The sequence below is a fragment of the Dreissena polymorpha genome, chromosome 9 (genome assembly GCF_020536995.1).
Source record: "Dreissena polymorpha isolate Duluth1 chromosome 9, UMN_Dpol_1.0, whole genome shotgun sequence".
NCBI lineage: Eukaryota > Metazoa > Mollusca > Bivalvia > Myida > Dreissenidae > Dreissena > Dreissena polymorpha.
This window is the reverse complement of record NC_068363.1, coordinates 84,638,942-84,655,205: the sequence shown is the minus strand read 5'-3', so window position 1 is coordinate 84,655,205 and position 16,264 is coordinate 84,638,942. Positions and strand designations below refer to the sequence as shown.

At 35.3% G+C, this 16,264-nt stretch overlaps 2 protein-coding genes across 3 annotated transcripts in view; one reads left to right on the top strand and one right to left on the bottom strand.

Annotated features, from left to right (window-relative positions):
• LOC127845741 (DNA repair-scaffolding protein-like) overlaps positions 1–16,264 on the top strand; it is a 590,230-nt gene that overhangs the window by 57,737 nt on the left and 516,229 nt on the right. The window lies entirely within an intron of this gene.
• Positions 7,562–16,264, bottom strand: part of LOC127845738 (uncharacterized) — a 94,366-nt gene continuing 85,663 nt past the window's right edge. For both annotated transcript variants that reach the window (XM_052376846.1, XM_052376847.1), the window contains exons 23-24: positions 10,633–16,032; positions 7,562–8,711 (exon numbers count right to left, since the gene is read on the bottom strand). In XM_052376846.1, the coding sequence (XP_052232806.1) occupies positions 15,916–16,032 (117 nt within the window). In that variant the 3' untranslated portion in view covers positions 7,562–8,711; positions 10,633–15,915. The remainder of the gene's footprint in view (positions 8,712–10,632; positions 16,033–16,264) is intronic.

The following is a 16,264-nucleotide window of genomic DNA, read 5'->3' as shown; positions in this document are numbered from 1 at the left end:
TCCATTCAAATTTATAAAACGTGTGTCTTAAAGCACGGGTCGAGATTTGTGAGCACTGTGGGTATACCCACATACCGGGTCCTCATATTTATGTTACAGAGATAACTTAGACAAAATAACACCAATATGTCTCTTTTTTTCGCAATTGGGTGCTGCACATGTACGTGTTGTGTTATGTGTATCTAATACTTTATGTATTTTCTTTAAATTATTGAGCAACAATTTTGCGGACATGACAGGCTTTTAATGCATAATGTCTTGTTGTGCGCCGGAATTGATTTATTTCCTAGGTCTAATTGATCCACAGTCGCCAATTTGTATTCCATATTTAATTGGATTGAGTTGTTTCAAGCTTTGAAAAAGCTACCGGTAGTTGCCCTGCTTTTTAGCCCATATGTTATCAACTTTTGAAATTGAGTTTCTTGGTCTTAAATCAATTGACCCCATACACACTCATGCACTGTGCAGGCAACCACTAAACCTGTAAGTTATTCATGATGTAAGATCTGACAGTGTATTGAACTCATTCTATTTGCAAGTCTGAAGACATTAAAGGGACCTTTTAACTTTGGTAAATGTACAAAATTAAACGATTTAATAATTTGAAGAGTTCTGTTTTTGTTGTTATATTTTTTCATACTACGAGGATTGCTTACAGTATATAAAGTTTAAATATATCTCTCATTGTATGAGAACGGATGGCCTCGTGGTCTAAACTATATAGACTTTGATTCCAGGGGTCAGTGGTTCGTGCCCAGTTCGGTAACTTTATTTGTTTCTTAAATGTTATTCTTGTTTTTTAATGGAGCTTTTAAGATCCAATGTTTACATTTATCAATTTTAAGCATTTAATAACAAACTGTGAAAAGGTCCCTTTTAGATGTTTACTAAAAATTCCACAAGGTAAAAATTGAGAACTCATTGGTTGATTAATTGATTTAAAAGTGATTTTGTGTATTTGCCTTGTCAGGGATGTGACTTTGAAGTTATTATCACTTTTATCTTAAAAAAAAAAATCACTATAAGAAAAGATAATTTAAGCTTCATTTTGGGAAAACTTGGCTTAATGCATATGTATTAATTGTCATCCCAGTACCAGAGATTCTTTTTATACGAAAAACACCTTAAAATCAGAAAGTGCCGTCCTTGATTACCGTGTGCGAATTGCACAGGCTAATCAGTGTGCACAGGCTAATCTGGGACACCATAAGTGTAGTAAAAGGTGACAATGTCCATGTCACAAGTGTAACATACAAATAATCGACATTGGGACATGGTAAAAATTAAAATTCTCTTTTTGATATATGCAGGTTAAACTGTATGTTACCTTATTGTTAAATTAGTCTTTAACATTAATTTAAGGCAAGATGTCTTGTAAATGTTAAGATATGTGACACATATGCTATTTACAGTAGTGTCTAACACTGGTTTCAAGTACAAATTCTGTTACATTTTATTCGGCACTGGTGTACCACATATTATCATTTTTCAGTGTCTTTGATATACTGAAGTAAAACAGTATGTAACGAAAGGGGATCTATTCTATGGAAAGAAACTCACTGCGCTACTCTTTGATAAAACTCAAACACATTACCACAATTTTTCAAAATGTTGATGACCTTAGCACTGTACTAAGGTTCTTTTACACATATTTATCTTTCATTATGTGTAAACCAAAACAAATACAACACTACTGTAAAACAATTGTTTATTTGTAATCTATTGGTCATAAAGATCCAATAAATCAACAAATCAAAATTTTAATTTACAACAATTACTTTTATATACACCAACTGAACAAACCTCAAATGCATACAGCTATAAAACATTTCGGCTGTTTTAATGGGACACTATAAATGCATACTGCTTGCTCATGATTAATTATCAAAAAGTAAGAGTTATATGGAAGTGTAGTAAAATGAAACTTTTATAACAAGATATAACAATTTTCAAAAATTCACATACAAATTTGTCATACTCATCAACTATTCTGTTGATATTGAAAAATAAATACCAAATACCCTTTATATGTTGCCAGTGGTTGCCCTAGGGGCATTTCCTTAACACAGTTTGTATGGAACCACAATAATATTTTATATACCAACATATTTAACCTTTGGGCCTCGTAGATTACCGTTACCTTTTCCCACTCAGAAGCAAAGTCAAAATGGCTATGTGCAAACAGCATAAAAACTCACAGTCTGTTCAGGTTTTACGCTTTTGCTTCTTATCAGTATCTAAGGATTGGAAATGAAGCCTTTAAACTTGAATTTAGTAAGAAAGGTCTTTTATTGAATTTAACTTTCTAATGGACTACAAATGCGTCAAAATACGTTTCTAAGTGGTAAATTGTTAAGAGAATTTTTGTTTGGCTATGTCAGTCTAAATAAATCATGTGAGTCCATGGACGTGGCCCTTTATTGTTCAAGATTTATTATTTGATGAAAATAAGTAGAGGGCCGATGTTCAATGTTACATAACAATTATAAAGCATCTAATAGTTGTAGTTACAGAGATGTGCCCATGCATATCAGAACGAACAAGGCATGCAAGTTTAAATGTACATTGAAAAGAGTAGGAGAGAGACAGACATATAGACAGACAGACATACAGATATATAGACACACAACATCCATGGTGATACCAGTATACATCCCTTTACTGAGAACAACTGAATTTATATAAAGGACTATATATGTGTATATATATATATATATATATATATATATATATATATATATATATATATATATATATATATATATATATATATATACTGCACAATTAAGCAAGATATAGCCCTTAACAAGGAGGCAAAATAATATTGCCCAGATAGTCTCAGAAAAAGTACTACCACATTTTCATGAGAACGTTAAGAGGTAAATAATAAATAAATATTTTTTTCAAGCATTTCCAAAATAAATCTAAATGAATACCAACCCATAGGACTCAAATACGACTTGTCAGAAACATATGACAGGTGCATCGGAGAATAAGTAAAACAGCCTTATTACTTGACCTAAGACATTAAATGAATGTCAACCTATTTAATATTTAGAACCACATAGACTGAGATCATAAAAATCAATTGTAATTCTGTTGCATTCGGTTTCCAAGATTAAGTAATTTTTAAACCTTAAAAAGCCAATAGTGGATAAAGAATTTGGAGACGTATAGGCGTATTAAATAAGGCCCATCAATTGCAAAACATTAATTACGCATTATCAGAACTGAGTACCTTAGAAGCTCAAGAAGCTTCTTTTATCTGTTCAACCAAATAAACTCAATTGACTTTTCATCATACATAAACACAATTTCAAAACCAGAGAGAAACTTTGTGTAAAAAATTCACCCTTTTATCAAAGCACTACATCTATGTGATAGCATTTACAATTTACAAAAAACAACATAAATATAACTAAAGTTGTATCTATTTAATAAATTCTTCAATATGAGGACGTGAGAATCTCTAGGTAAGGCTGAACTATACCAAAGATAGAGAATACTATGTTAGTGTGATTGTGTACTTAAATTTATCCCACGAGTGAAGAAAGGTTAACATGGTGAGGCTTGCCTAGCCTTGTAAGCCTTTCTGAGACGAGAGGGATAAATTTAAGTACACAATCACACTTACATAGTATTTTATTTATCCTACAAAATTATTAAAACAAGACTATTGCCAAGCAATAAATGTCCCCTACCGGCTCCACCATTGTCAGAATTTTTTTTGCCTTAGCAAACAGAATTTTTGACATAGGAACAAAATGAAATGACGTGCATAATGTCCATATTGCCATCTATCCATGTTTCAAGTTTCATGAAAAATATGAATTACTTTTAAAGTTATTGCAGGATCCAGAAAAGTGTGACGGACTGACAGACAGACAGACGGACAGACAGACAGACACACAGACAGACACACAGAGTGCAAACCTTAAGTCCCCTCCGGTGAAACCGGTAAGGGAAAAAAAAAGTAACCTTTTTTTCTGTTCATCATACCTCTACGTCCCCAATTTTAAAGAAACAAAAGGGCCTGAAAGGCCCAAGGTATCCCCCGCAACTTATGCTTTGTTTGAGGATGGGTGCAAATTGGACGGATGAACATAATGATAGATGGACGGACAGAGGACGATAACACAAAACTAAGACAAAGGAAGGTTCTTAAGCCTTCACAATTTATTTAGCAAGTTTCAAAGAAATCCGCCAAAGCCATTTGGCGTGCATCATCCTCTTATGCATATATATACTCATACCAAGTTTAAATGAAATCCGCCAAAGCACTTCCAAGATATGGCTCCGGACACAAAAGTGCCTATAGTAAAAAGAATTTTTTCAAGATACAAAGGGCCATAAGTCTGTTTTTAACAGATGGTGTACAATGCCTTTTGGCGTGCATCATCCTCTTATGCATATATATACTCATACCAAGTTTCAATGAAATACGCCAAAGAACTTCCAAGATATGGCTCCGGACACTAAAAAGCATTTTTCAAGATACAAAGGGCCATAAGTCTGTTTTTAACAGATGGTGTACAATGCCATTTGGTGTGCATCATCCTCTTATGCATATATATACTCATACCAAGTTTAAATTAAATCCACCGAAGAACTTCCAAGATATGGCTCCGGACACAAAAGTGCCGGACGGACGGACCGACCAAATCGCTATAAAGCTACAGTTTTAACGGGAAAGAATACGACTTTTGTTGTTTGACGTGTTAATAATGATGTCATTAGCACGCAGTTTAATATTTGTAAAAAATGTTTGTGTTGCATTTTGTGTTTAAACAAGGGCTGTTTGTAAAACATGCATGCCCCCGATATGGGCTGTCAGTTGTAGTGGCAGCCATTGTGTGAATACGTTTTTTGTCACTGTTACCTTGACCTTTGACCTAGTGGCCTGAAAATCAATAGGGGTCATCTGCCAATCATGATCAATGTACCTATGAAGTTTCATGATCCTAGGCCTAATTATTCTTGAGTTATCATCAGGAAACCATTTTACTGTTTCGAGTCACTGTGACCTTGACCTTTGACCTAGTGACCTGAAAATCAATAGGGGTCATCTGCCAGTCATGATCAATGTACCTATGAAGTTTAATGATCCTAGGCGTAAGCGTTCTTGAGTTATCATCCGGAAACCATTTTACTATTTCGAGTCACTGTGAACTTGACATTTGACCTAGTGAACTGAAAATCAATAGGGGTCATCTGCCAGTCATTATCAATGTACCTATGAAGTTTCATGATCCTAGGCGTAAGCATTCTTGAGTTATCATCCTGAAACCATTTTACTGTTTCGAGTCACTGTGACCTTGACCTTTGACCTAGTGACCTGAAAATCAATAGGGGTCATCTGCCAGTCATGATCAATGCTTCTATGAAGTTTCATGATCCTAGGCATAAGCATTCTTGAGTAATCATCCGGAAACCATTTTACTGTTTCGAGTCACTTTGACCTTTGACCTAGTGACCTGAAAATCAATAGGGGTCATCTGCCAGTCATGATCAATGTTCCTATGAAGTTTCATGATCCTAGGCGTAAGCATTCTTGAGTTATCATCCGGAAACCATTTTACTGTTTTGAGTCACTGTGACCTTTGACCTAGTGACCTGAAAATCAATAGGGGTCATCTGCCAGTCATTATCAATGTACTTATGAAGTTTCATGATCCTAGGCCTAAGCATTCTTGAGTTATCATCCGGAAACCATTTTACTATTTCGAGTCACTGTGACCTTGATCTTTGACCTAGTGACCTGAAAATCAATAGGGGTCATCTGCTAGTCATGATCAATGTACCTATGTCTTTAGTTATCATCCGGAAACCATCTGGTCGACGGACCGACAGACATGTGCAAAACAATATACCCCCTCTTCTTCGAAGGGGGGCATAAATATATTACATCTTGGTAACAAATTGTTTGTTTTGTACAATCTGATTCGATTTTACTAAAAATTAAAGGGGCCTTTTCACAGATTTTGGCATTTTTTTAACTTATTCATTAAATGCTTTATATTGATAAATGTAAACATTGGATCGTAAAAGCTCCAGTAAAAAATCAAGAAAAAAATTAAAAAAAGGAAAAGAACATTGCCCGCAGCAGGTTTCGAACCAGTGACCCCTGGAGTCCTGCCAGAGTCCTGAAATAAAAACGCTTTAGCCTACTGAGCTATTCCGCCTAGTACACATCTGTGTCGTATTTTATACCTTATATAAGCAATCTTCGTAGTTTCACAAAATTTAACGACAAAAACAGAACTCTCCAAATTATTCAATCGTTTCGCGTTGCAACGCTTTATAATTTTTAGGTTTTAAAATCGTCAAAAGATGCATATAATGGCTATATTAGAGCATGGTTAATGTTCAGTATTACTGTTTCCTCACAAATATCATAACTAAAACGAAAACTTACGAATCTGAAACAACTTTTTTCAATTTTGTCAATTTACCAAAGCGTGAAAAGATCCCTTTAATACTTTATAGTTGATTCCGAGTAATATGATCTTCCTCCACACATGACTAGGTGTGGGATAAACATAGGTGTGGGATAAACCTTTTCTTTTCTGTATGGGTCCTATTATGTTCTATAAAATCATTTAACTGTAGGATAAAAGCATGTACTGCAAGAGCTTAACAATTGAATGTTAAAAAGTAAACAATATGGGTGGGATGTGAACATGGTATTTTTCTTTCTTAATTGGTCCAGGATGTAATTCTTTTAGCAAACTAAGAGTAGGAACGAAACATGTACAAATAGAACTAAACACCTATGAAAAAAAATAAGTGTAGCAAGAGGAAATCAGAGAAATGATTCATTAGCAGAAGAAAACAACTGTTTCTCAAATTGACTGCAGCATGATAGTATTCTTGTGGTACGACAAATCAATTAAATGTGACATGAAAACTGTCAGAAAACATAAATTAAAATGGAGGTTTTAGTGTGTATTCTTGGGCTTTTGCAGGTTGCCAATAACCAAGCATATTTACATGTTTTTCCACATTTTATTGTGTCCAATCATATATTATTTTATAACAAGAGCACCGCCTTGCGGGTGCAGACCGCTCATCTGTTTTTCTTTTTAAAGGTGTAGGGACCTATCTCAATTTCAATCACAAAGGAGGGAGGGGTGGAGTGGAGAGGGGTGTATAGTGTGGGGGTTTGGTCATTTATTACATTATCTTCCAAAAATGCATAAAAAAGCAAACACAAATAAAAAAAAAAATTTTTGGGGGGGGGGATTCTTGGGTGGGATGGTTGGACAGTATTTAAAAAAATAAAATAATAATAATAATATAATAATAAAACCACTCAAAATGTGCAGCTTTATTAGAAGGCCGCTTTGAAATATTATTTTTTTGACCTTTGACCTTGAAGGATGACCTTGACCTTGAAGGATGACCTTGACCTTGAACTTCCACCACTCAAAATGTGCAGCTTCATGATAACGCCGCTTTGAAATGATTATTTTTTTGACCTTTGACCTTGAAGGATAACCTTGACCTTGAAGAATGACCTTGACCTTGAACTTCCACCACTCAAAATGTGCAGCTTCATGAGAACACCGCTTTGAAATTTATATTATTTTTTTTGACTTTGAAGGATGATCTTGACCTTGAACTTCCACCACTCAAAATGTGCAGCTTCATGATAATGCCGCTTTTAATTTTTTTATATTTTGTTTGACTTTTGACCTTGAAGGATGACCTTGACCTTGAAGGATGATCTTGACCTTGAACCTACACCACTCAAAATGTGCAGCTTCATGATAACGCCGCTTTGAATTTTTTTTTTACCTTGAAGGATGACCTTGACCTTGAAGAACGACCATGACCTTGAACTCCCATCACTTAAAATGTGCAGCTTCATCATAATGCCGCTTTGAAATTTTATGTTTGTTTTTTGACCTTTGACCTTGAAGGATGACCTTGACCTTGAAGGATGACCTTGAGCTTACACCACTCCAAATGTGCAGCTTCATGAGAACGCCGCTTTGATTTTTTTTTTGACCTTGAAGATGACCTTGACCTTCCACCACTCAAAATGTGCAGCTTCATGAGATACACATGCATGCCAAATATCAAGTTGCTATCTTCAATATTAAAAAAGTTATGGCCAATGTTAAAGTTTTTGGACGGACAGACGCCAAATATTTGACATTTGACCTTGAAGGATGACCTTCACATTCACCTTTCACCACTCAAAATGTTCAGCTCCATGCATACACATGCATGCTAAATATCAAGTTGCTATCTTCAATATTGAAAAAGTGATGGCCAATGTTAAAGTTTTCAGACGGACAGACACCATAAATTTGACATTTGACCTTGAAAGATGACCTTGACCTTTCACCACTCAAAATGTGCAGCTCCATGAGATACACATGCATGCCAAATATCAAGTTGCTATCTTAAAAAGTGAAAAAGTTATGGCCAATGTTAAAGTTTTTTGCGGACGGACAGACAGACTGACTGACATACTGAGGGACAGTTCAACTGCTATATGCAACTCTACAGGGGGCATACGAATTATTTTTTTGGGGTGAGGGGTGGGGTGTATAGTGTGAGGGTGTGGTGGTCATTTATAAGATGATCTTTAATAGAAAAAAAACAACAAGGGCTGTTTGTAAAACATGCATGCCCCCCATATGGGCTGTCCGTTGTAGTGGCAGCCATTGTGTGAATACGTTTTTTGTCACTGTGACCTTGACCTTTAACCTAGTGACCTGAAATTCAATAGGGGTCATCTGCGAAGTCATGATCAATGTACCTATGAAGTGTCATGATCCTAGGCAAAAGCATTCTTGAGTTATCATCCGAAAATCATTTTACTATTTCGGGTCACCGTGACCTTGACCTTTGACCTCGTGACCTCAAAATCAATAGGGGTCATCTGCGAGTCATGATCAATCTACCTGTGAAGTTTCATGATCCTAGGCATATGCGTTCTTGAGTTATCATCCGAAAACCATTTTACTATTTCGGGTCACCGTGACCTTGACCTTTGACCTAGTGACCTCAAAATCAATAGGGGTCATCTGCGAGTCATGATCAATCTACCCATGAAGTTTCATGATCCTAGGCGTATGCATTCTTGAGTTATCATCCGGAAACCATTTTACTATTTCGGGACACTGTGACCTTGACCTTTGACCTAGTGACCTCAAAATCAATAGGGGTCATCTGTGAGTCATGATCAATCTACCCATGAAGTTTCTTGATCCTAGGCGTATGCGTTCTTGAGTTATCATTTAAAAACCATTTTACTATTTCGGGTCACCGTGACCTTTGACCTAGTGACCTCAAAATCAATAGGGGTCATCTGCGAGTCATGATCAATGTACCTATGAAGTTTCATGATCCTAGGCCTAAGCTTTCTTGAGTTATCGTCTGACAACCACCTGGTGGACGGACCGACAGACCGACCAACATGAGCAAAGCAATATACCCACTCTTCTTCGAAGGGGGGGCATAATAATGGGGGGGATTGAGGGGGAATTCGGGGGGGGGGGGGGGGGGTGGGGGGGGGGGGGATGGTTTGGACGAAGTCAATTGTGGTTTGTCAGGTAAGAGTTGTTTTGTCAAAGTATCAATCGAATCTAATCATAAATAAAAAAGTTATGGAAATTTTAGCAAAATTTTATAATTTGACCTTGTGAGTCAAGGTCATTCAAAGGTCAAGGTAAAATTCAACTTGCCAGGTACAGTACCCTCATGATAACATGAAAGTTTTAAAGTTTAAAAGCAATAGCCTTGATACTATAGAAGTAAAGTGGATCTAAAAACAAAATGTAACCATATATTCAAAGTTACTTAGTCAACAAAGGGCCATAATTCCGTAAAAATGACAACCAGAGTTATGCAACTTGTCCTTTACTGTCCCCTTATGATAGTTTGCAAGTGTTCCAAGTATGAAAGCAATATCTATGATACTTTAGGGGTAAAGTGGACCAAAACACAAAACTTAACCAAATTTTAAAGTATAAAGGGCCCATAATTCCGTCAAAATGCCAGTCAGAGTTACATAACTTTGCCTGCACAGTCCCCTTACGATAGTTAGTAAGTGTTGCAAGTATGAAAGCAATAGCTTTGATACTTTAGGAAAAAAGTGGACCTAAACACAAAACTTAACCAAATTTTCAATTTTCTAAGTATAAAAAGGGCACATAATTCTGTCAAAATGCCAGTCAGAGTTACATAACTTTGCCTGCACAGTTCCCTTATGATAGTAAGTAAGTGTTGCAAGTATGAAAGCAATAGCTTTGATACTTTAGGAATAAAGTGGACCTAAACCCAAAACTTAACCAAATTTTCTAAGTATAAAAAGGGCACATAATTCTGTCAAAATGCACGCCAGAGTTATCTAGCTTTGCCTGCACAGTCCCCTCATGATAGTTAGTAAGTGTACCAAGTTTGACAGCAATAGCATTGATACTTTATGAGAAAAGTGTACCTAAACGCAAAACTTAACCGGACGCCGACGCCAAGGTGATGACAATAGCTCATAATTTTTTTTCAAAAAATAGATGAGCTAACAAGGGCTGTTTGTAAAACATGCATGCCCCCCATATGGGCTGTCCGTTGTAGTGGCAGCCATTGTGTGAATACGATTTTTGTCACTGTGACCTTGACCTTTGACCTAGTGACCTGAAAATCAATAGGGGTCATCTGCGGGTCACGATCAATGTACCTATGAAGTGTCATGATCCTAGGCAAAAGCGTTCTTGAGTTATCATCCGAAAATCATTTTACTACTTCGGGTCACCGTGACCTTGACCTTTGACCTCAAAATCAATAGGGGTCATCTGCAAGTCATGATCAATCTACCCATGAAGTTTCATGATCCTAGGCGTATGCGTTCTTGAGTTATCATTCAAAAACCATTTTACTATTTCTGGTCACGGTGACCTTGACCTTTGACCTAGTGACATCAAAATCAATAGGGGTCATCAGCGAGTCATGATCAATGTACCTATGAAGTTTCATGATCCTAGGCCCAAGCGTTCTTGAGTTATCGTCTGACAACCACCTGGTGGACGGACCGACAGACCGACATGAGCAAAGCAATATACCCCCTCTTCTTCGAAAGGGGGCATAAAAATGAGCAGCATTTTGGGGGAAACCAGGCTTTATGCATGTGCGTAAAGTATCATCCCAGATTAGCCTTTGCAGTTTATGACATTTAACTATTTTTTTAATTTTTTGTGTTACGGAGGTCTCTGCTTAACAAAATACAATTCAAGGCGGAAAATAGCTTGGACGGATTGCACACCCTTATCTAACAGCCGTTAATTACGCGCGCCACCTCTTTTTTGAGATGCATTAATTAATGAGCCAATGCACTTTCCGAGATGGCGCTTCAGCCCGGATATTTTGTAATTTAATGGATAATGTATAGGGTGATTAGGTTTTATATGTTTTTTCAACATATTTTGCATTATTTTTAAAATCGAGCAATGTAGTGCGATTCAGCGAAGATTAATTCATGCAAAAATGTGCAGAAACATAAAATCTCAATCCGTTTAAAAATGTGAGAACCTTTTAAGTAGTGGCATGGTGGGGTTTTAAAAGCATTTCGATGAGTTTTTCCTGTGTGACGAGAAAATTTCCACCCAATTTATTGCTAACGGCATCAACCGATTGCGTACAACATACATTACTTGCTGCATGCACAAATATATTGGCTTCTTGCCGACTTAGTAGATCATTTTGCATTTTTCTAAAAGAGATGGAGCCAATGCTTAGGGGATGGCGCTTATGATAGGAGGTGGCGCCAATGCATGATGTATCAACTAACAGTCGTATCGCAATGACATTCTCACATGACGTACATTTGATAGATAATGTTATTTGTTATATTTGCTTTATTTTTCAACGTACATACGAAGGGCAAAATTTTTTAATAAATAAGATGTAGTTTTTTAAATATATAAGTGATCAACTCATTTAAGAAGTCACCAACATGAATACAACATATAGTGCGATATATAACAAAAATTTAAAACACTCAATAAAACCAATAACTTAATGTTCAACATTATCAAAATAATTCATCCATAGCAATATTTGTATAAAGTATGATAATTCACGAAATAAATATAAGATAATACTACTTCTTGAATTGATGATTTGTGGCCCTTAATCCAAATGCTTAATTTACTAAAAGACCAAGGTCAAAGAATCTTAATTAGGCTTATATATGTTTGTTTTTCCCACTATCAACTCTAAAATAATAATAATAAAATAGCTCAAACTTTTTCCGTTAACTTTTTGTATAATACATGTTAAATGCTGATATCTTACAAAGACTAAAATTTAAATCCAATATTCTCAAACTACTTTTTCTAATTAAAAAAGCACGTGACTCAAATGTGCTGAAGTAGTCAACTTACAAAAAATAATGTAAGCCCTGTAAATATAATAGAAACCATTACATAAAATATTTTACTTTAAAATAGCTATACATGTGCATTGGCGCCACCTCATAATCTTAGCGCCACCTCCTTGGCATTGGTTCCATCTCTTTTTGGAAAAATGCAAATTTATCTATTAGATCGACTAGAAGCCGATGTTGTTGTGCACTTATTAAATTGTACAGGTTCAAAGCAATTGCTTTATGTACTGAGTGATTTAATTGGCTCGGAATTTGCTCGTCACACAGGCAAAAAACATTGATTTGCTTTTACGAAATGTACCATGCCACAACTTATAAAGGTCCTCACGTTTCAAAATGGGTTGTGATTATATGTTTCTGTACATTTTTAGATGCATTTATAATTGCTGAATCGCACTACATTGGCCGATATTATAAAATAATGCGAAATTTGTTGAAAAACATATTTATCCTTACAGCCCTGTAAAATTATCCGTTAAATTTCAAAACATCCGCACCTGAGCGCCACCTCGGAAGTAGTATTGGCTCATTTATTAATATATCTCAAAAAGAGGTGGCGCGCGTGATTAACGGCCACGAATCTGAGACTATACTTTTCGCACATGCATAGACATAGGCCAGGTTTTCCCAGATTGAGTCTGCAGTATTTTTTGTCATACCTAAAGTGTCTTATTAACCAATAACAACCGTGTATCAGCGTAATTAAACATGCATGTAGTCAGTAGGTAGATCTGAGCATTTAAAAAAAAACTTCTCTAAATGGAAACTGTATTGAAAATGTTTTAAACTGTCATTTCAACACAAGTAGACCAAAGGTACCAGTAATGTATAACTCTTACATGAATTATGAAATTAATGCAAAATGTACTGTTCTTGCATTTTAAAGTTAAGTAGTGAAACCAATACATGTGATTGTCCATATATATTTGATCTATATTATAAACAAGATGTAATTGAGAAACACTATGCCCCCCAGCATGCCAAATATCAAGTTGCTATGAAGTGTATATTAAATGAGCAATTTTGACCAATATATTTGACCTTTGACCTGGAAGGATGACCTTGACCTTGAAGGATGACCTTGACCTTTCACCACTCAAAATGTGCAGCTCCATGAAATACGCATGTATGCCAAATATGAAGTTGCTATGTTCAATATTGCAAAAGTTATGGCAAATGTTTGACATGCTATGTACAATTGTTAAAAAAAGTTTAGGCATTTTTAAGTATATGACCTTGAAGGATGACCTTGACATGTCACTGATTAATATGTTCAGCTGTATGAGTAACACATGCCTGTCAAATATAAAGTTTTTGTATAAAGTGGTACTGACGTTTTGGCATATTTAAAATGAAAATTGACCTTTGTAAATGATCTTTGACCTTTCATGATGACCTTGACCTTAACATTGTACAAATCAAAATGTGCAGTTCCATATGCATTTGAGAAGTCGTTACTAAGTTATAGTGTATAGTAAATGAGCAATTTTGACCCATATATTTGACCTTTGACCTTGGAGGATGACCTTGACCTTTCACCACTCAAAATGTGCAGCTCCATGAGATACACATGCATGCCAAATATCAAGTTGCTATCTTCAATATTGCAAAAGTTATGGCAAATGTTAAAGTTTGATGCAAACCAACAAACCAACCAACAGACAGGGCAAAAACAATACTGGGGGACATAAAAAGATGACAAGTAAAGTTGCAAGGTACCTTCAGAGTGTTAACACATGTACCATTTTGGTAGATACATGTATTAGCTCCAAAAGATAGTTAAATTTGCAAAAATATTGTTTGACAGATTATATTTTAATAAGAGTTAAAGCATTGTTACTACAAACAATTCTAACAAGTAAAGGTCTATCAAGTCTTTGAAAAGACACGTTTAAGTTCATACATTCATAAACAACAACACACAAATGTCTTAAAAGTGAAAAAAGACAATTTCCAACATACATAGGTAGCACTTAATGAGTCACAATTAATCTGAGTTACAAAAGTATTGTCGTAAAAAACATGTTTAAAAAACTTTGAATTAATCTCGAAACCAGTTAAATGCATACACTAACATTTAACCCTTTCACACTATAAGAAACAAAGTGAAAATGGCTTTGTGCAAACAGTATAAAACCAGAACAGCTTGCGAATAAGTAACATTTTGTTCAGGTTTTATGCTGTTTGCTGCTCATCAATATCTAAGGTTTGGAGAAGAAGCCTTAAAAACTTGAATCTAGTAAGAAAGGCCTTTAATTAAATTAAACTTTCTAAGGCACTACACATGCTTCAAAATACATATCTAAGTGGTAAAGGGATAATCATCAACAATACTGTAATCACACAATAAACAATGAACATTGTCAATGACTAGCTGCTTCAGAAAAAACAATGAAATAATCATACACAAACATTACAGAAAATGGTGCTTTATTTACATATGTTACCAAATTACTCACTAAAGCGGTACATATTAACACAACTTCATATATATACAAAACAAGTCTTCAAACGTCTTATCGTATCTAAATGATTTTAAATCTCGCCCAAAGATGTGTCAGTCTTAAGTACTAAGAAGTACTTACTCAAACTGACTTAACACAGTCTCATGCTATAAACGATATGTAGTAGTAATCTGCATTCCAACAGTCATATGACTACAACAACATATTTCAGCAAGCCCCCCTCCAAAAAAAACCCCAACAACAACAGAGATCACAGAATGACGTGGTTGTGATGCCAATAAATTGGTAATTTAGTGAAGCATAACAAAATACTTTTAATAAGTGTACCAACATGCAGTAATAAATTTGCTGTACCACATCTCAGTACCTTTATTGGATGTACCTGTAATTGGTACATTCATCAGTGTACCAAAAATCAGTAATTTTATACATGTACAACAATTAAGTACATTAATGGATGTATCATAAATTAGGAACTTTATTGGTTATAACGTAAGAGGTAACTCAGTTTATCTATATGTTCTACATACATGTAGTTAAGTACTAGTTATGGAGTGTATAATCAAACTTAAACTCAAACAATTCCAACAAACCTTACACAAATTTCTTATTGCTCTCCTTATATTCCACATGACAATTATCTCAGCCACAAACCACATATAATATTATTCACTGTCTTCATACAAATGTATCGGAATAATCTCTACAACCAGCAGAGCTTGGTTCTATGAGGAATAGTGGATTTCACAGAATCGTCTCATGAAGTCAACCACTTTGCTTCGAACTTATATATACATAAACACATGTAATGTGTTTATGCTGCCTATAAGTTAACTCACAACCCAGGTTGTGTGTCACTTTCAGTTTGGTTTTTCGGAAATTCAATGATCCAAGCTGCATGATAAATCATAATAACCAAAATTGCTCCGTCAGGCTTTTTTTCTGAAATACAGACCATGAGCTATCAAGAACAATTATTTTATTATGTACGGTCGGCATTACTTTTTCCCACTCTTTTTCCTTAACTTTGTACCCAAACTGTTATCTTCTGTCGGTTCAAGAAGCCAGTTTAAAGCACGATTTCAAAGCCGTCGCCAATGACGACTCTTCCACCGCGACAATCTTGTTTCTATTTCTGGCATCGGTGACCATGGCATTCCATTCATCATTGCCCTGGAAACAACCAATGCCAATAAATGTTATAACAAGGCTATAGTATAACTGTTTTACGACCATTCAATATCTTAATAAGAAATGCTTTGTTCCAACCCATTTTGCAATAATTTTATTGCAAAAAGGATTGTAAGGATTGTATTGCAATGTGATTTTTCTTTTGCAATAAACTTTATTATGGAATAAAATCATCAATCATGTATTAATTAATTCAAATGGCTTGACACAATAA